Source organism: Nyctibius grandis, chromosome 1 (genome assembly GCF_013368605.1).
Source record: "Nyctibius grandis isolate bNycGra1 chromosome 1, bNycGra1.pri, whole genome shotgun sequence".
NCBI lineage: Eukaryota > Metazoa > Chordata > Aves > Nyctibiiformes > Nyctibiidae > Nyctibius > Nyctibius grandis.
Window position 1 is genome coordinate 132,549,949 of NC_090658.1, and position 21,469 is coordinate 132,571,417.

At 50.9% G+C, this 21,469-nt stretch overlaps 1 protein-coding gene across 1 annotated transcript; it reads right to left on the reverse strand.

The window, feature by feature from the left end:
- Nucleotides 1-65: 65 nt before the first annotated feature.
- Nucleotides 66-18,460, reverse strand: ESCO2 (establishment of sister chromatid cohesion N-acetyltransferase 2). The gene is made up of 10 exons (XM_068396828.1): nt 18,381-18,460; nt 16,129-17,101; nt 12,984-13,074; nt 9,954-10,011; nt 6,017-6,146; nt 4,077-4,208; nt 3,690-3,779; nt 2,887-3,030; nt 1,672-1,853; nt 66-359 (listed from the first exon to the last, which is right to left on the reverse strand). Exons 1-10 carry the CDS (start codon nt 18,458-18,460, stop codon nt 221-223), a joined length of 2,019 nt encoding a protein of 672 aa, XP_068252929.1. The 3' UTR covers nt 66-220.
- Between the last annotated feature and the right edge of the window lie 3,009 nt (nt 18,461-21,469).

The following is a 21,469-nucleotide window of genomic DNA, read 5'->3' on the forward strand; positions in this document are numbered from 1 at the left end:
TTGCAATAAAAATCTAGTTTTTCAGAAGAAATAAACCTACCTGAAATCCAAGCAAGGTTCCCCAGCACACCCTAAAATCTCACACAACTCTGTACACAAAGTGACACGTTCTCCCCCTCCCGAGGGGAGGAAGAACTAGAGCTCAGCAGGAAAACAGCGTTAATTAAAACATCAAATTATTTTAGAGGATTTCAACAAACCTCAACTGAATCAAGCCGAATCAGTTGTTATAAATGAAATTGTAAACGAGGAAGTTGGGGGTTTGGCAGTATCTCGTTGCAAACAGCTTGCCGTCGGGCGTCGGGTCGGAGAAGGCGATCTCGTGGGTGCTCAGGTAGGAGCCGTACGTGAAGGTGCTCCTGGAAGAGAGCGGAGCCGTCAGGCTGCTCCCTGCAGGGGTGTCCCCCCCCAGCCCCCCAGGCACAGTTTAGATGGAAACCCAGCATTTTAGTTCATATCTTGGAGAAATTGCACGTGGGTCTGGGCAATCCCAAGCACAAACACAGGCTGGGTGGAGAATGGCTGGAGAGCAGCCCTGAGGAGAAGGGCTTGGGGGTGATGGGTGACGAGAAGCTCACCATGAGCCGGCAACGTGTGCTGGCAGCCCAGAAAGCCACCCGTGTCCTGGGCTGCATCCCCAGCAGCGTGGCCAGCAGGGCGAGGGAGGGGATTCTGCCCCTCTGCTCCGCTCTCGGGAGACCCCCCCTGCAGTGCTGCGTCCAGCTCTGGGGGCCCAACAGAAGAAGGACATGGAGCTGTTGGAGCGAGTCCAGAGGAGGCCACGGAGATGCTCAGAGGGCTGGAGCCCCTCTGCTCTGGAGACAGGCTGAGAGAGCTGGGGCTGTTCAGCGTGGAGAAGAGAAGGCTCCGGGGAGACCTTCTAGCACCTTCCAGTACCTGAAGGGGCTACAGGAAAGCTGGAGAGGGGCTTTTGACAAGGGCCTGGAGTGACAGGACGAGGGGGAACGGTTTTAAACTGAAAGAGGGGAGATTGAGATGAGATCTGAGGAAGAAATTCTTTGCTGTGAGGGTGGTGAGACCCTGGCCCAGGTTGCCCAGAGAGGCTCCTACACTTTCCTGGCCCACCAAGCTCCCCGTCAAGGCTTTCCACATTAACAGCTGAGGGGAAGTTTTTAAGCCTTCCTCCCATTTGGGTCTGACCTTGAAAAGCTCGGAATTTCCTGCCTGGAAAGACTCGAGTGTTTGGGCCCATCAACTTGTCCAGTAAAAAAAAAAAAAAAGAAATAATATTTTTTTCCCAACAAGCACAATTTCTCTTGGAAAATCCAGTCGGTGTAGCTCTGCTTTCTGGTTACACCCAGTGGGAGTCGGCCTCTTCTCCCAGGCAACCAGCGCTAGGACAAGAGGACACAGCCTCAAGCTTGGCCAGGGGAGGGTCAGGTTGGACATGAGGAAGCATTTCTTCTCAGCAAGGGTCATTAGCCATTGGAAGGGGCTGCCCAGGGAGGTGGTGGAGTCACCATCTCTGGAGGGGTTTAGGAAAAGCCTGGCCATGGCACTTAGTGCCCTGGTCTAGTTGCCATGGTGGTGTCAGGGCCATGGTTGGACTCGATGGTCCCAGAGGGCTCTTCCAACCTGGTTGATTCTGTGACTCTGTGACAGACCCCAGCCGGGATCCCAGCTCCCCGCTGCCCCCCCACCGCTCCCTACCTGACCACGTCCACCATGCGCCGGGCGATGCCCTTCCTGCGCCTCAGCCCGAACACCCAGATCCTGCTGACGCCGCAGACGGCCGGCTCGGGCTCCGTGGAGCAGCGCCAAGCCCGGTGGTGCTGCAGGACATCCTGGTCGGGGGACGGCAGGGCTCCCGGCTCAGACAGCACCCGGAAAGCCTGTAGGGACGAGCAGAGGCGTCAAACTGCTCCTTCTCCCAACGAGACGTGGGGCCACGGACCTTCCCGTGCTCCCAGCCTTGCCTTCTGCTCTCCTACAGGGCAGACCACCACCTAAACCAGCACCCCAACGGGGGAGAGATGGAAGCTCACTGCAGCATCAGCCGTGCAAACTCAACCAATTCCTGACAGCAACATCTCACCCTGACCAAAGCACAAGCTTCTCCTTATTTCTTCTTTTTTTTGTTTGTTTACTTCTTATTTCTTTAGTTTTATTGCCCCCCTTCCAGTGCTAAGCCAGGATTTCCAGTACACAGGCTTACACAAACATCGCCAGCCGGCTAAACATGAGCCAGCAGTGTGCCCAGGTGGCCAAGAAGGCCAGTGGCATCCTGGCCTCTATTAGGAATAGTGTAGCCAGCCGGTCTGGGGAAGGGATCGTCCCTCTGTACTGGGCACTGGTGAGGGGCACCTTGAATCCTGTGTCCAGTTGTGGGCCCCGCACTTCAAGAGAGATGTTGAGGTGTTGGAGCGAGTGCAGAGGAGGGCGACCAAGCTGGGGAAGGGTCTGGAGGGTCTGACCTGCGAGGAACGGCTGAGGGAGCTGGGGGTGTTTAGCCTGGAGAAGAGGAGGCTCAGAGGTGACCTTAGTGCAGTCTACAACTACCTGAAGGGAGGTTGTAGTGAAGTGGGAGTCGGCCTCTTCTCCCGGGCAACCAGCGCTAGGACAAGAGGACACAGCCTCAAGCTTGGCCAGGGGAGGGTCAGGTTGGACATTAGGAAGCATTTCTTCTCAGCAAGGGTCATTAGCCGTTGGAAGGGGCTGCCCAGGGAGGTGGTGGAGTCACCATCTCTGGAGGGGTTTAAGAAAAGACTGGCCATGGCCCTTAGTGCCCTGGTCTAGTTGCCATGGTGGTGTCAGGGCAATGGTTGGACTCGATGATCCCAGAGGGCTCTGCCAACCTCATTGATTCTGGGATCCCCAGTTCTTAGCCTGCAATCTCCCCCCCTCCCCATACAATTAAGAACATACCTGCTTGATTGATTCAGCCACTAAACACCCAACAACCATCTTCTCGTTGGACACAAACAAGTATGTTTTAGTCTTGGCTGCGCAGCCCAAGGAAACTTGCTTAAATCCCAGTTCGTTATCTACGATTTCTCGCACATCTTCTGCCTAAGAAAACAAAACCGGGGAGAGGTGTGTGAGGAACTGACACACACAATCTTTGGTGCAAAAGCTGTCAGAAAGGGGACTCCTTCCCCCAAATAAGCCTGTGCTTACACAAGACCAGGCTCTAACTGGAGAGGGTCAGGTTGGACATCAGGAAGCATTTCTTCTCAGCAAGGGTCATTAGCCATTGGAAGGGGCTGCCCAGGGAGGTGGTGGAGTCACCATCTCTGGAGGGGTTTAAGAAAAGACTGGACATGGCACTTAGTGCCCTGGTCTAGTTGCCAGGGTGGTGTCAGGGCAATGGTTGGACTCGATGATCCCAGAGGGCTCTGCCAACCTCATTGATTCTGTGATTCTGTGTAGAGAACATTAAAGAACAGGCTCTCACTCGTGCCTTCATCCCTCTACACCTCTTGCAGAGCACACCTGCCTCTCCTGGGATGGAAAGGATCAGGTTATGTTGGTCATGTAAGAACAAGAGTTTCAAGGGTTAGGATGTGTCAGGGTGGGTGTCCACAGCAACCCGGATCACTGCCACAACCCCACTCAGCTCTCCCCGTGCACTGGCAAGCAATGTCTGGTCACACAGTGAGGTAGTTGCAGGAGCTGTGCCAGCAGAGAGCTAATCTACAATATAAACCCCAAAATAAACAAACATGTACCTTCTTGACGGCATATTTGGGGTCAGTTGGAAGAATCAATACGATTTTCCCATCCCAGAACTCTGCCACAACCCGTTCTTTCTTCCAACCCTGTCGCAGAGGGGGGAAAAAAAAAAACCCAAACAAACAAGTGAGTCGTTTAGCAAGAGAGAGGAAGTGATTCAGCGAAGAGTCTGGCAGACGAAGCTGTAATCTGAACCACTGCAGCCTTCAGGAATAAAGTCAAGTCACATTCATCATCCTGATGAAGGCAGACAGTTGCTGGAACTGCCCAACTTACACTTTAACCTCCCCTCTGGAGGACAAAACCTTTGCCTGCAGCTGTCTCAGCTCTGTACCTGGGTGTCACACACCACTTCCCCCCCTCGTCTTCAGCCATCGCCTCACCATGTATTGGAGCACCTCGAGGAACCTCTCGTGGTGCTGGATGTGCTGGGCTTCATCCTCTGGGCTGGCAGCCGTGTAGATCATGCCGCACGACTTGCAAACTACGGCACCAAAATGCTTCTGACCAGCGTCCTAGGGAGAAACAAAGCCAGCTAGTGCTCTGAAACAGTTCAAAACCCTGCTCAGTTTAAGGGATGAGGTTGGGAATTGGTTCTAGTAACAATCATCAAAGACTCGAGTTATATGAATAATTAAGCCAGTCGTATTGCTCAAAGTTAATCCTAGAATCACAGACTGGTTTGGGTGGGAAGGGACCTTAAAGCCCATCCAGTTCCAACCCCCTGCCACGGGCAGGGACACCTTCCACCAGACCAGGTTGCTCCCAGCCCCATCCAACCTGGCCCTGAACACTGCCAGGGAGGGGGCAGCCACAGCTGCTCTGGGCAACCTGGGCCAGGCTCTCACCACCCTCACAGCAAAGAATTCCTTCCTCACATCTCATCTCAATCTCCCCTCTTTCAGTTTAAAACCGTTCCCCCTCGTCCTGTCACTCCATGCCCTTGTCAAAAGCCCCTCTCCCACTTTCCTGTAGCCCCTTCAGGCACTGGAAGGTGCTAGAAGGTCTCCCCGGAGCCTTCTCTTCTCCAACAGCCCCAACTCTCTCAGCCTGTCTCCAGAGCAGAGGTAAAGTATTTGTTTTCATTTGAATTTGTGAAGAGGAGGACAAGCTTTTGCTTATTTGCAGAATATTCAGAACTACATGGCATTAAAGGTGGTGGAGTCACCATCTCTGGAGGGGTTTAAGAAAAGACTGGACATGGCACTTAGTGCCCTGGTCTAGTTGCCATGGTGGTGTCAGGGCAATGGTTGGACTCGATGAGCCCAGAGGGCTCTGCCAACCTCATTGATTCTGTGATTCTGTTAAGGACTCGTCTTATTCCCCTGCACCGGCTGCTTTCCCTTCCCCATGTCCCAGTTCAGGCTTCCCCCCGTGCCACAGCACCCACAGAATGTCCCAGCAGCTAGACATGCACCCAAGCTGTGCCAGGCAGGGCTGGAGCTCGTGGCAGGCCAGCCAGCCGTGCTCAGGGTAGCAAGGGCTGCTGAGTACACGCTGCTGCCTTCTCTCAGCCCAGTCTGGGTTTCTCCGTTCCACCATTTCAAAACACTCAAAAAATGTGTGTCTGTGAGGTCTCAAATCTGACAGAAATCATCCAAACGACCCAAAAGGTGCTAGAGAGGGCAGAGCAGCAGACAAGAACGATCACACAAGCCCTGCTCCCTCAGGAAACAGGCTTGCAAACGTCTGCATGTCACCAAGTGAGAACAAATGGTTTACTAATGAATTACTCATCGCTGAGGGCGTGTTTTCTGGAAACCCCCACACACGATGGCTCCATGACACAGGAGCCTCAGTAACCCTGTCTGGCCTCCTCCTGCTCCGGCATCGGTGCTCCACGCTGAAGGGCAACAGCAGGAAGGTGGGCATGGAGCTACCAAAGAGGTACACACTCGTTAACAGAGCTCATTAACAGAGCTCGTTTGGCTGCTGTGCTGACTCTGCTCTCACAGCGGGCCAGGAAGCCGTGGGAAAGGAAAATCCTCCAGCCAAATCCGCTCCTATAGCATCCATACAGGCTTGGCAGGGCTTCCCTTTGGGTTGTTTTCTTAATATTCTGTTCCATAAATCTCCTTTGAATTCTAAAACCCAATAAAGCGTCAGTCCCAGGGAAACCATAACTATGTATTTCCCAGCTACTACCCTGTCCTCATCTAGTGCTAAATATGTTAATTGCTGCCTCGTTACGGTCGCCAGAGCGCGGCTGGTTTGAGGTTTACACCTAAGAACATCTACTCATCGCTTGGCCTCAAGACATGCTTCTTGTCTCCTTCCCACCAAGCCACCCCCAGGACCCAGCACGTCCCCACGGGACCCTCACAATGATCATCTGGTCTCTGGGGCGCTTGTAGAGTCCTTTTGCCCTCTTGCTTTTCTGTGAGGTGTGAGAGGTTTTTGCAGGTGGGTTGGACCCAAAGGAAGCAGTCGGTTCATCCAGCGCAGCCTGAGGCCTGAAAATCATGTCAGAGAGAGGTGGAAATTAGTTGCTGCAGACAAGGGTAACGTTAGATGTCGGGTGCCAGGGCAGGGAAGTGACTCTTAGTGCAGAACACCCCAAACTAAGCCAGGAACAGCAAAGCTTCTTGTCAGCTGTGGTGCCAGCTCCCACGAGGAACGGCTGAGGGAGCTGGGGGTGTTTAGCCTGGAGAAGAGGAGGCTCAGAGGTGACCTTAGTGCAGTCTACAACTACCTGAAGGGAGGTTGTAGCGCAGTGGGAGTCGGCCTCTTCTCCCAGGCAACCAGCCATAGGACAAGAGGACACAGCCTCAAGCTTGGCCAGGGGAGGGTCAGGTTGGCCATTAGGAAGCATTTCTTCTCAGCAAGGGTCATTAGCCATTGGAAGGGGCTGCCCAGGGAGGTGGTGGAGTCACCATCTCTGGAGGGGTTTAAGGAAAGCCTGGCCATGGCACTTAGTGCCCTGGTCTGGTTGCCATGGTGGTGTCAGGGCAATGGTTGGACTCGATGAGCCCAGAGGGCTCTTCCAACCTGGTTGATTCTGGGGGAGGGAGGGAAGGAGAAGGGCTCTAGGAAGAGCCACGATTGCATCAGAAGTTAAATAACTCTTGATTAAGCCCCTCTCCCACTTCCACAGCCATCCCATTTCCAGGCTGTTGGAAATTCAGCAGCTCCTTGAACATTCAAAGGGACACAACAAACTGAGAAGCAGAGGGTCAGGTCTGTGAAGTAAGGAAACCCCAGGTGATGAAGGAGGTGGCCCAAGTCCAGCAGCTCCCTCCTCAAACCGCTGCTTACGTGCATCTAGACATCCAGAACGCTCCTGCGCAGGCTCATTTTCCACAGAATCAATGAGGTTGGCAGAGCCCTCTGGGCTCATCGAGTCCAACCATTGCCCTGACACCACCATGGCAACTAGACCAGGGCACTAAGTGCCATGTCCAGGCTTTTCAAAGACTTTCAAAGACTTCTTCTGCAGCAGCAAGCTGCTCAGCTCTGGCAATCTTGCACCTGAGTCTAACTGGGATCCAAAAAACCCAGAGTCTCCCCTCAACAGTCCCACAGACACGCTCCTACCTTGTGCATAAAGTTACAGCTATGATCACACACCCAAGACATGTCTACCCTTGGGTGGGTTGAGGAGTCTGGTGGGTTTGTGAAGTCCCCAGTGGATTGAAGGGCTTGGGGAGATGAAGCCACAGCATCACAGCTCGGTCTGAGCAGGGAACCGTGCCAGACTTCTGGGCCATGTGATACAAGGCAAGGGTAAGGGTCCTACCCTGCCAGACCCAGCAGGGGAAGTAGCATCATCTGAACTCATCTTACAAAGCTTCACGTGTTCCTGCTTTGTGAGGAAAGCTGGCTATGAAGTGCACACCACATCAGCACCACTCTCCCCTCAAGGGGGAAATAAAAAATAAAGGAAGAAAATGAACAACTGAACTCCAATAACCTACAAAGCATTTGATCAAGGTGTACAAGAACTTGTGACAGGTTTTGGCCAGGACCCACCATAGCTTGGTCGCAAGCCCACACGCCATCTGCTCCTGGGGTCCCAAGGCCACTTCCCCACGCAGTTGCTGCTTCACCACCACAGAATCACAGAATCAATGAGGTTGGCAGAGCCCTCTGGGATCATCGAGTCCAACCATTGCCCTGACACCACCATGGCAACTAGACCAGGGCACTAAGTGCCATGTCCAGGCTTTTCTTAAACAAGTCCCAGTCCCACACACCAACACCACCATTACAGCAGGGGATCAGCAGCATCTCAGGAGAAGCCCCTGGTGCCAGGGATAAGCTCTCGGCCACGGAGATGCTCCGAGGGCTGGAGCCCCTCTGCTCTGGAGACAGGCTGAGAGAGCTGGGGCTGTTCAGCCTGGAGAAGAGAAGGCTCCGGGGAGACCTTCTAGCACCTTCCAGTGCCTGAAGGGGCTACAGGAAAGCGGGAGAGGGGCTTTTGACAAGGGCATGGAGTGACAGGACGAGGGGGAACGGTTTTAAACTGAAAGAGGGGAGATTGAGATGAGATATTGGGAAGAAATTCTTTGGTGTGAGGGTGGTGAGACCCTGGCCCAGGTTGCCCAGAGCAGCTGTGGCTGCCCCCTCCCTGGCAGTGTTCAAGGCCAGGTTGGATGGGGCTGGGAGCAACCTGGTCTGGTGGAAGGTGACCCTGCCCGTGGCAGGGGGTTGGAGCTAGATGGGCTTTAAGGTCCGTTCCCACCCAAACCAATCTGTGACTCTATGATCTAGCAGGGACAGCTGCCCAAAGAGGGGAGCGGGCTGAAGCGAGGCCAAGTGGAATTTTTCTTGCTCAGATCCAGACACGGAGGCTTGCTCTGAATTTTTAAGTCTACAACGTGGGCTTCAGCTCCAGGGAGGCACGTTGTTAGGGGTGTGAGTAGTCACAGCTTTTCTAACCTTTAGACTTCTGTATGTAAGGAGGCATTTCTTAAGCAACCTTAAAGCAGGGAAGTGTAACTATTGTGCAGTGAACCTTAACGTGGAGTTAATTTACACCAAACAATTTTATAGATTTGGATACCAAGGAGAATTTCCAAAGCAGAGACTCCACGTAGGAAAAGCTTGTGCTCATCTGCTTCCCACGAGACAACTGCAAATCCAAGGATGATTCTCAGTTAATCACAAACACCAGCATTTCCACACATGCCAGGGTTCCACTTGCACCACGGAAGGTATTTGAAAAGCCACATGAGGAAGCAAAGCAAATACTGCAATCAGATCTCTCTTTCAACACTTCTGTGGCAGAGGACTACAGTAGCACAACAAGGCTTGGAAGGTTTGTTTTGGCTCTTTTAGGAGCAACTTTAAGTGTTTTGGTTTTTATGTTCACAATAAACTCGGCTCAGAATGCTTTTATTGTTAACAAAACGTATCAAGAAGTGGATTTGATACGGGAGAGGGATTAGGAGCTCTGGTTCTTGCATGGGAAAACAAGTCTTTTTCCACTAGAGGTCTACAAGTACAGCAGAAAATTAGTTAAATCATAGACTCACAGACTGGTTTGGGTTGGGAGGGACCTTAAAGCCCATCCAGTCCCAACCCCCTGCCACGGGCAGGGACACCTTCCACCAGACCAGGTTGCTCCAAGCCCCATCCAACCTGGCCTTGAACACTGCCAGGGAGGGGGCAGCCACAGCTGCTCTGGGCAACCTGGGCCAGGGTCTCACCACCCTCACAGCAAAGAATTTCTTCCTCACATCTCATCTCAGTCTCCCCTCTTTCACTTTAAAACCGTTCCCCCTCGTCCTGTCACTCCATGCCCTTGTCAAAAGCCCCTCTCCCGCTTTCCTGTAGCCCCTTCAGGCACTGGAAGGTGCTAGAAGGTCTCCCTGGAGCCTTCTCTTCTCCAGGCTGAACAGCCCCAGCTCTCTCAGCCTGTCTCCAGAGCAGAGGGGCTCCAGCCCTCTGAGCATCTCCGTGGCCTCCTCTGGACTCGCTCCAACAGCTCCGTGTCCTTCTGTTGGGCCCCAGAGCTGGACGCAGCACTGCAGGGGGGGTCTAAAGTGAGTCATTTCAACAGTTTAATCCTGCAGGAGCCACAGACTGGCCTGAGCAGAGTTAGTGACCTGCCCCATCAGCCTTTCCAGTGTTACTCAACGAAGGACCCGCAGTTCAGCTGGGCCCAGTTAAACACAGAGTCGAATTTCCACACACTGTAGCTGCTGTACACAAACGTAGCTCAAAAGGTAGATTTAGTATAATTTAAATAAAAAAAATAACGATTCTGCAGATATGACATTGTGATCATTCTTGGAGAGAGTTAGCAAAGATGCACCTACCTTTTCTTGCTGGTGGGGACTGCACTGAATATAGGGTAGACAACAGGATTTGAAGATGCTGGAAAAGATGAGGAAGTTATTAAGGTTTAGATTCCTTTTGAGTTGCAGAACATGGTGGTACATGGAAGTGGAAATTCAAACACCAATGAGACTTCAAAAATGACACACAACAGCGAAACTGAACTCTATTGACAAGAGCTTGTACGAGTACCAGGAAGCTGTTGATGCTGCAGGGTATAAGGGTTATGTTAATGAATGGCATCCAGCCATAATTACCTTCAATCCACTTAACCTTCCTCAGGCTATCTGGTACTTTCCCCTCTCACATCACAGAATCAACCAGGTTGGAAGAGCCCTCTGGGTTCATCGAGTCCAACCATTGCCCTGACACCACCATGGCAACTAGACCAGGGCACTAAGTGCCATGTCCAGGCGTTTCTTAAACCCTTCCAGAGATGGTGACTCCCCCGCCTCCCTGGGCAGCCCCTTCCAATGGCTAATGACCCTTGCTGAGAAGAAATGCTTCCTAATGTCCAGCCTGACCCTCTCCTGGTGAAGCTTGAGGCTGTGTCCTCTTGTCCTAGCGCTGGTTGCCCGGGGATCAGAATTACGAAGCCAGAGTTTCTGCTGCAGTAGCTTAGTGTTTCCTTGGCTATTAATTAAGAGTGTTAATCAAGCACAGGCTTCTCTATTTTCAACTATTTTGGCTGAGGAAGCCTGACCTTACAGCTTCTTCATCCTAGAGAAGCTGGGAAATGACAGGCTCAGCACTTGCAACACAAGCTGCAAGATTTAGGATAATTTAGCAAAGACTTTGGTAAGAAAAATCAAGCAAATTATTAGTTAGGAAAATATTTTCCCTCAACTGTATAAAGTTTAAGTACTGGACTGCTTTCTGCTCTCATATTTTCACTGCATTCACAAGCAGAAGCATTTCTTCTCAGCAAGGGTCATTAGCCATTGGAAGGGGCTGCCCAGGGAGGTGGTGGAGTCCCCATCTCTGGAGGGGTTTAAGGAAAGCCTGGCCATGGCACTTAGTGCCCTGGTCTAGTTGCCATGGTGGTGTCAGGGCAATGGTTGGACTTGGTGATCCCAGAGGGCTCTGCCAACCTCATTGATTCTGTGTGATTCTTAGGAATTACAGAACCATAGTGAAGTACATAAGCAGCCAAGTGGCCCTAACAGCCTCCAGAAAACATACCACGAAGATGAACCAGTTGTTTCTAGGAAATGGGATGCAATAAAAAAGTCTCTTGTTAATATCAGTAGGGGAAAGAGCGTGAGGAGTCATGAAGATGACACTAATAAACAATAAAACTCTACGGCTTCCTAGAAATGAAGGATCTTAGAGGGCCAAGACACTTCTTGGGAAAGGCCCCAGCAGGCAAATAATGGCAGGCACTCTTTGGGAACGTGATGGCAACGGCTTTATAAACAGGTGGAAACCACAGCAACAGGAGGCTTTTCTAGAGAGCTGGAGAGAGACGAAGGGAAAGCGGCTGGCAGCACAGAGGACAAGGAGAAGAGGCCTGGAGAAATGGTGACCTTCAATAAAACAGGCTTCACTACGTTCCAAAAGCGGATAAATAAGTTCCCATGTGAAGCAAGACTAAAGGAAGAGGGGGAAAAAAGGCTCAGGAGTGCTGGCAATTTCTTCAAGAAACAGATTAAGAGCAGATGTGGCAGGAAGAAGTGGAGTAAGAGAGAAACATGGATAAATCATGGATTTTTCTCTCACTGGAAACTGAAGGAATCACAATGGGGATAGATTGTGAGAACTCTCAGCTCAATTAGACCCTCCCAGACTAGCAAGGACTGAGCTAACCCAGGGCTGCTGAGGCTGGCATAGCCACTGCCTATTTTTAAAAGGGAAAAACCAGAGAAACCAGGAAATCAGGATAAAATAACATGACCTCAGCTTCTGCAAACATACTGGCACATGTGAGTGCATACTTGGAGGATGAGGCAGCAGGTAGAGGCCAACACGTTATTTTGCCTGAATAAAATAATATTTAAGCAACACGTTTTATTGTCACTTGTTGTTCCCAAGAGGGAAAATAATACATTTCTTAAAATTAATATATCACTGCTGTGTTAGGAGGGAAATGTGGTGTCTGTAAACTAACCACAGGAAAAGGGGCAAAGCTGACTGTGGCAAAAAAAATCATATTCAAATAATTATTGTTAATAATTCACTGGCAAATGAATTCAATGGTGTTTCCTCGGTGACCATCAGGAATAAACAATAATATATGCTTATAATTTTGTAGATAATAGCTAGCACATAGGGGCATTTAAGAGTTTAATTTAAAATGAGGGTTTAATTTCAATTCTTGCATTGAAAATGGGCAGAAACCCATAGATGGAAATAAGGATAAGGGGAGCCACTATATTAACAACAAGCTGGGGGAAAATAAGAGATAAGGATCAACCCTCCAGGCAGCAGGTGCCTGTAAAACACTTGGGTTAGTGTCCACCTCGAACCAAAGGCACCTCACAAAGTTTCCTGTGGAAATGTATGCGTTCACTGCGTGTGAAATGCATAAATTACTCCCTTCCTGCTAATTAGTGCTCGTAAGGCTCAGATGGAGATCTGTGTGGGAGCACCACGCCAGGAAAGACATGGCTCAGTCTGGGGAAAATAAATAAATGAAGATGTCAGATGCCTAAAAATCAAGATTTTAAAAAGGAAAGCTGAAAGAATCAGGGAGAAAAGAATGGGGAAAAACTGAATAATAGGTTTCAAATACAGGAATTTCCCAGATCTTACTGGGAATGGGATATGTGGGAAAGCAAAGATAGGTTAGACATCAGTTTACATACTGCTAAAACAGGCTCATCAGGGAGGCAGCAGAATCTCCATCATTGTCCAGCTTATTTAAACACTAAATTATAGGACAACAAGGGAATTCAGCAGAGCTGATCCTGCTGGGGAAAAGCAGGTGACCCAAGAGATTTTCAAAGTCTCTTCTGCCTCATTTTCCTACAGCAACGAAAGTCGTAGAGCAAGACAGGTATAACCCAACTCACCTCGCTTATCCACCTTACGTGGAGACTGGCTTGGAGGAACGATGCCATCATCTGACTCACAGGGTGCAGAAGGACTGATTTCACCATCATCCTATAAGTAAGACGAAAAGAAAACCCTCCAGTTGATTAAATTCTCAGACAGCAGCTATGGAACCACATCTAGTTCAAGTGACACTGGAAGGGGCTGCCCAGGGAGGTGGTGGAGTCACCATCTCTGGAGGGGTTTAAGAAAAGCCTGGCCATGGCACTTAGTGCCCTGGTCTAGTTGCCATGGTGGTGTCAGGGCAATGGTTGGACTCGATGAGCCCAGAGGGCTCTGCCAACCTGGTTGATTCTGGGATTCTGTGATTTATTTGCCTTAGCATTTCTAGGACTCTGCTTCATTCTCCGTCTACAATTATGCATCTTCACAGCTTTTGGAAGCCGCTCACAAATGTTCTGTAAAAAGGAAAGTTTGCCAAACTGTTGGGTTTGGGTTTTTTTGCCTTGAACTCTTCGGTTTTTGTCCAGGACAGTGTATTACTTCCCGTCCAATCAGGAACTCTAGACAGCCACCACTAAAGCAACCCGTTCTAGCTAAATCTGAGACTAGATGAAGGCCCAGACTCCGCCTGTATTCAGTTTGCAGTAACAAAGTCACAGAATCAACCAGGTTGGCAGAGCCCTCTGGGCTCATCGAGTCCAACCATTGCCCTGACACCACCATGGCAACTAGACCAGGGCACTAAGTGCCATGTCCAGGCTTTTCTTAAACCCCTCCAGAGATGGTGACTCCACCACCTCCCTGGGCAGCCCCTTCCAATGGCTAATGACCCTTGCTGAGAAGAAATGCTTCCTAATGGCCAACCTGAACCTCCCCAGGTCCCTTTTCCAACACTCCACGCTTCGTGTCAACCTCTAAGAAATCGTCTGCCAACACAAAAACCTGCCATCACAGCAGAACCAAACACTTTCAAGTTGTTTTTTTTTTACTGCACGTGCAAGATTAGATTGCACAAACCATCGTTTGCGTTTTATTAATGCACTGTAAAAACATATTGACAATCAAGTCAGGAATGTGAGATAGACATTAAACAGTGCAAGGGAACAAAGGGGGCAATAAACTGTCCTTTATTGAACCAACACAGGAATATAAAACACATTAGCCCTATAAAAACAGCTTCCCATCTTGTTCACGGCTTCCTTTCAATGGCCAGTAGGAACTACTCCAGTAGAAACTACTCCAGTAGTATTCCACTGGCTTCTCCTACTTCCCTACATTTTAGATGCCAGAATGCAGCAGCAAAACACTACATGAAGTGTGATGAAATAGTTTGCAAACCTGCTCTGAATTTGTGTTTTGCTGCTGCCCTCGTTCCGTTGCCACCCCTGCCTTTCACACCTCGAAATCCCCATCCCAAGCTGAACAATTCTCTGGCAAATCATAAAATTCAAAGCCAGGCCTGGCAATCATTTATGGGTTGGCAATAAGTGAGGCTCATTGCAGAGTTTAACCCTTCCAGCACTGCTAAACATATTTGCACAAGAATCAAATGATGTTTTTAAAAAAATAAACCAAACCACCACTTTTCTATCACCAGGAGTATTTACTGCAACAGGTAAAAATCGCTTACACCTCCTCAGTGATATACACAAAGATTATTAGAGGAGGCTCAGAGGTGACCTTAGTGCAGTCTACAACTACCTGAAGGGAGGTTGTAGCGCAGTGGGAGTCGGCCTCTTCTCCCGGGCAACCAGCGATAGGACAAGAGGACACAGCCTCAAGCTTCACCAGGGAAGGGTCAGGTTGGCCATGAGGAAGCATTTCTTCTCAGCAAGGGTCATTAGGCATTGGAAGGGGCTGCCCAGGGAGGTGGTGGAGTCACCATCTCTGGAGGGGTTTAAGAAAAGCCTGGACATGGCACTTAGTGCCCTGGTCTAGTTGCCATGGTGGTGTCAGGGCAATGGTTGGACTCGATGAGTCCAGAGGGCTCTTCCAACCTCATTGATTCTGTCATTCTGTAACATCTTGTGACCCTAAAATCTCCAAATAAAGACACTCTAGAAACAATTTTGCTCTCTCTGCCCAATTACTTCACTGGCTGAGAAGCACATGGCTGGGGGGAAACAAAAATAGGCTTTAAGGAGCACAGCACCTCCTTCCTCCAGCTTTGAGCAGGTAAGGTTTGCAGAGAGAGTTATCCAGGGAGAGCACCTATGATGCAGGCCCAGGACCTCCCACAAAACTCAAGGTCTGACTTAGCATTTGTTACATTTATTAAAACAGAAAGAGGGGGAAAAAAGGACTTTGAAAGACTTCTTTTTTCAGCTTTGCCTTTTATCACAAAAAAAAAAAAAAAAGATACAGATTGTCTTTTGGAAAACCATCATGCAGAAAGCTTTCCTTTCAGCTGTCGTAAGTGGAATATTTCACTGAAACTGAGAGCTAGCGACAGACAGGGACGCTGACAAGAACTTCCTGGTGGCTCACCACAGTTTTATGCCTTCATACTGCGTCCAGCTCTGGGGCCCCCAACAGAAGGACATGGAGCTGTTGGAGCAAGTCCAGAGGAGGCCACGGAGATGCTCAGAGGGCTGGAGCCCCTCTGCTCTGGAGACACGCTGAGAGAGCTGGGGCTGTTCAGCCTGGAGAAGAGAAGGCTCCGGGGAGACCTTCTAGCACCTTCCAGTGCCTGAAGGGGCTACAGGAAAGCGGGAGAGGGGCTTTTTACAAGGGCATGGAGTGTCAGGACGAGGGGGAATGGTTTTAAACTGGAAGAGGGGAGATTGAGATGAGATCTGAGGAAGAAATTCTTGGCTGTGAGGGTGGTGAGACCCTGGCCCAGGTTGCCCAGAGCAGCTGTGGCTGCCCCCTCCCTGGCAGTGTTCAAGGCCAGGTTGGATGGGGCTGGGAGCAACCTGGTCTGGTGGAAGGTGTCCCTGCCCGTGGCAGGAGGTTGGAGCTGGATGGGCTTTAAGGTCCCTCCCAACCCAAACCAGGCTGTGATTCTGTGATTCATAAGGCAGGAATAAATCTGTGAAAGTTTTCCTGGGCAAAATCCACTAATACACCTGAACCACTGGAGCATGTGTTACTCCCAGATTGCCAGCAAGCTCTGTGTGTGCCACCCAACTGCCTCTGCAGGTCCATGGCACCTCCACTTACCACGTTCTCCACATCACTGTCTCCTGCAGCTGCAGACTTGGAAGTACAAAACAGATCTGAGGTGCTTCCTTCACAGGCCAAATCTCTCTCTCGATTTGCACCACTTGTAAAGTCCTCCCTGTTCTCATCTTCCTTCTTTTGAGGCACCAAAATACTTCTCAACACACCACCTGCCCCAACGATTTTGTTTCCATCAGCTGCATTAGACTTTGCAGTTGTCGATGGCTCGGGCTGATCGTTTTCTGGCAGAGATTTGGGGGGACCCTGGAGAGGTTTAGTGTCTCCAACTGGTTTTTTAGAGTGCGATTTCTTCCGGGCAGAAAAGAACGCTGCTCCCAGCTGGAGTTTCAGGGCTGGTTTAACCGTCATGCTCAGGACTCTGAAGGGCGAATCCATCTTCTTTTTAATGAGGCAATTCACATTCTCTTTCCCCACACTGGGTTTGCCTGCTGGCATCTCTCCCTTTGCCTTCTGAAGCGTTTTGGGGACACTTTTGCCACGCTTGGACTTGGCTGTGTGCTTGGTTGGCTTTGAGCTTGTGTTCCTGCCCAAGTTCACATCCATCTTCTCAGTCCTGCTGGCAGCTGGGAGATGTTCATCCCTGTTCCTCTCACCCAAAGAGTGGTTCTCAGTCAGTTGTTTCCTCTCATGAGGAGTCAGGTATTGCTTTCCCTTGCCATAAAAAGACACCACAGGCACAAAGGGCTTGTACGAGGAGGCAGGTTTGGGGGATAGTTTCCTTGAGGACTCCCTCTGTGTGGCTGTGGCTGCCTGAAGGGGTGAGATATCCCCCCTCCTCGACGGTGCCAGCTGCACTGGGACAGCTTCATTTCCATTCACCTCATCACTGGAGCTCGATGACCATTTGATTTGAGAAGCAAACCACTTATTTCTGGATTTTTTGAGTGGAGACAGACCTTCAGCAGAGCCTATCATCATTTTTTTCACAGGTGTCTCAAAAGCTAAGGGTGAACTGTAAAAATAATTAGGGAGCAAAACATCACATCTACTATTAAAAGCTTTTCAATTATTATTTTACTTAAATAACACTTCATTTTCACTCAGCCTAGTTGTACTGGTACATGCCCTGGAGCAGATATAAATATTAAAACCTAATATACAAATATCAAAAGGTTTAAGACTGTCTCACCATTTTTTTTTTTAAATATTTTTAATATTTATCTATTTTCCTGCCTGAACTTGTTAAAGCACCTGGGAACAAGTGTCACTCTACTTTCTGGACCACTGCTGACAGTTTCAGCGCTGCCAAAAATAAATATGTTTGATTTGTTTCAGGCCAACTCAGCTTTGTGCCTCTGAAAAAGCGTCTCCCCAGCGAGTATTTACACTTTATCTCAGGAATTTGTCCTTCCAGTTCAGAAATCAAACTTCACTCTTGGTCTCCCCCCCACCCCTGAAATATTTTAGGGAGGGAAGGACGGGACAAGCATGAGAAAAATCTGTTCAGCGGGTAGAGTTACGAAAGAGTGAGAAAGAAGTTATTCTTGTGGGTTTAAAGGTCAGCTTTTTGTTCGTGGCCAGTGGCTTCTCCTCCACTTGATTTAGGGGAAAAAAATCTATAATTTTTTAAGCATACATAACAAAGGAACTATTTTTCTGTTAGTACTAGAAGACTACTCAGACAATTTGTGCAGACCTCAGTATTTCTGCACTGTGTATCGAAGTCTTTCCAAAGATAGGGGAAGGACTGAGGCTTTACCACAGAGAAATGCAAACATCAGGGGTTTTATTTCTTAAGTTCCTAAATAATCAGTGTTTAGGTTTCTGCTGGTTTTGTGAGCGACTCAGGGCTAGATCTGAGCATGAATGTCATGGACTTGACAGAGGTGACTGTCACAACAAGATACCTTACTTTAATAAAAGAAAAAAAAAGCCCTAATGCAACCTACAATACCAAAATGTTGTAAGTCACTGAATAATCATATAATCACAGACTGGTTTGGGTTGGGAGGGACCTTAAAGCCCATCCAGTCCCAACCCCCTGCCACGGGCAGGGACACCTTCCACCAGACCAGGGTGCTCCAAGCCCCATCCAGCCTGGCCTTGAACACTGCCAGGGAGGGGGCAGCCACCTAATAAACATGGGCTGATGTTAACTGTGTCTCACAACCATCTTAATATTTTTTCCACGTCACCTTAAAAGCTCTCAAGGATTTTAAACATCTGTTTTATTCTACGTGCAGTTAAGTTGTTTTTATTAGAAAAACAAAAGCTATGAAAAGTGAACATACCCATCAGTATCAGAACTACGGCTTCTTTTCTGCGGGGTGACAGCTGCCATGTCTTCACCAGAGCGCCTACAACAACACATTTTTAATAGGTTGAAATAGATTTCCAATAAAAAACAAAATTAAACAGAAAAACTTAGAAGGAAGGGGAGGTGAGGGACTGGGAAGAAAACAGCGAATGGCAGCAGTTCAGGCATGACGGAGACTAGAACAACACAGGGCTGTGTTTGAGCATAAGCCATAAAACAAGTGCACACAGAAAGGGTCTTCCAGGTCACGTCCGATTGCGTCACCATGGACAAACAAATCCTAAAGTCCCTTTTCTAAAATGGAGTCAGATAATTCAGAAACTAGTTTTACTTTCCACCTCTGACGTAGCTCATTTCAGAACTCAAATACCATAAACCACACTTTTTTAGCCTTCATTGCAGGGCGTGGAGAAGAGGAGGCTCAGAGGTGACCTCAGTGCAGTCTACAACTACCTGAAGGGAGGTTGTAGCGCAGTGGGAGTCGGCCTCTTCTCCCAGGCAACCAGCGCTAGGACAAGAGGACACAGCCTCAAGCTTGGCCAGGGGAGGGTCAGGTTGGACATTAGGAAGCATTTCTTCTCAGCAAGGGTCATTAGCCATTGGAAGGGGCTGCCCAGGGAGGTGGTGGAGTCACCATCTCTGGAGGGGTTGAAGAAAAGACTGGACATGGCACTTAGTGCCCTGGTCTAGTTGCCATGGTGGTGTCAGGGCAATGGTTGGACTCGATGAGCCCAGAGGGCTCTGCCAACCTCATTGATTCTGTGATTCTGTTTCACAACTGAAACCCCAGAATTAACAAATACTCTCTATTCAAGAAGACTAATCATAAATATTCACAAACTCCTAGAAATAATAATTTATTCAATAACCTGCCAGCAGGGGGAAGTTCCTCCTAACCTGCCCACGTTAATGCCTTGCTGGTTTGGGGAAGCGGTGACTGATGTCACCCCAGACACGACAAGCTGTTGTCAAGCCCAGGAACACCAAGCACACAAGCAGCAGGAATGGATCGAGCCAGGATCTGCGTAGCTGCAGCAGGAGTTCACAGAATCAACCAGGTTGGCAGAGCCCTCTGGGACCATGGAGCCCAACCACTGCCCTGACACCACCATGGCAACCCCCCCACGGGGACACCAGCCCCTTACCCCACTCTTCCACCCCCCAGGACCTAACCAAAGCGCCCCCCACCCCCCCAAGCCCCCTCCCCACACCTGATCCAGCCCCATGCTGTTCCGCTGTCACCCCCACCCTCACCCCGGGGCCTCACAGCCCTCACACCCCCCTCAACGCCACACCAGGCCCTGGGCCCAGCGACCCCCCCCCCCCCCTCAGGCACCTCAGAACCACCCCAGGCCCTGACAGCAGCACCCCTCGCTCCCCCTTCACAGGCCCTGCGCCTCGACACGGCGACAAGCCCGCACCCTCCGCCCTCAGCACGCACCTGAGCGACCCCCGGCCCCCGGTCCCCTCCCACCGACCTCCCCCCCTCACCCTCAGCGCCGCCGCCGCTCCCGCGCCTTCGAACCCGCGCGCCTTCTCCCGCCCGCCCGCCCTCCTCTTTCCATTGGCCCACCGTCCCGTCACTCACTTATATCTCATCGCCATTGGCCTAACTGCGGCGCGCCGCTTTGCACCCGCCCCGGCCTTTTTCTCAGCCAATCAGATAGCAGAGCTCGCCACACCCCCCCCCAAGAGAGACTCCAACTCCCAGCGTGCCTCGCGAGCGCAGGGCCGCCTCGGCGCTGGGGGGCGCGGGGGATTGTGGGAGTTGTAGTCCGTGCGGGGGTGATTTGGGCATAACGAGGGGTGCGGTGAACTGAGGGGCGGCTGGGGGGTGCCCGGCGGTGGTTTGGCTTTTAAATGGGCCCGCAGGGCCTAAACAAGGACCTGGGGGTGTTGGTTGATGGTGGCTGGATATGAGCCAGCGGTGTGCCCAGGTGGCCAAGAAGGCCACCAGCATCCTGGCTTGTACCAGCACTAGTGTGGCCAGCAGGACCAGGGCAGGGATCGTCCCCCTGTGCTCGGCACTGGGGAGGCCGCACCTCGAATCCTGGGTGCAGTTTTGGGCCCCTCACGACAAGAAAGACCTTGAGGTGCTGGAGCGAGTCCAGAGAAGGGCAACGGGGCTGGGGAAGGGTCTGGAGCACAAGTGTGATGGGGAGCGGCTGAGGGACCTGGGGGGGTTTAGCCTGGAGAAAAGGAGGCTGAGGGGAGACCTTCTCGCTCTCTACAACTGCCTGCAAGGAGGGTGTAGCGAGGGGGGGTCGGTCTCTTCTCCCAGGTAACAAGTGATGGGACGAGAGGAACCGGCCTCAAGTTGCACCAGGGGAGGTTTAGATTGGAGATCAGGGACAATTTCTTCATGGAAAGGGTTGTCAAGCGCTGGCACAGGCTGCCCAGGGCAGTGGTGGAGTCCCCATCCCTGGGGGGATTTAAAAGCCGTGTAGATGTGGTGCTGAGGGACATGGGTTAGTGGTGGCCTTGGCAGTGCTGGGGTAACGGCTGGACTCGATGGTCTTAAAGGTCCTTTCCAACCAAAATGATTCCATGAATCTCTGATTCTGTGCTTACTTGCAACTGAAGAGCAGAAGTTCACCGCTCAGATCAAGCCGGGAGGAGCTGGATGCGGCAGCGAGGATGGCTGGAAACACTTCCATTGCCCTGGGCTGCGCAGACTGCTGTGAATCCATCTGCAGCGGGTCTGTCTCTGCCCTCACCTGGTAAAGGGGTAAACGGATTTGAAACCGCACCCTCGGCCTCTGCTCGTGGCCTTTGCTCCGTTATAAAACCCGCTTCCCCCAGTGAAACCCCGGCGAGGAGGGGAAGGCGGGCGAAAGCCGCGGCGATAAAGACAAAAACCATTCACAAAGCCACGGGAGGTTTCTTCTTCCACTGGGCGGCAGCCCCTTTCTCCCTCGGCGGCGGGCGGTACCGCGGGGAGGCCGCTGCGGCCTGCGAGGCCTGCGGGGGCTCACGGGGCGGCGGCGGCGCCACGGAGGCTCCCCGCTGGGGTCCTCCCGTGGCCCCCGGGCACACTCCGAGCGCCATTTACGCCTATCCAGA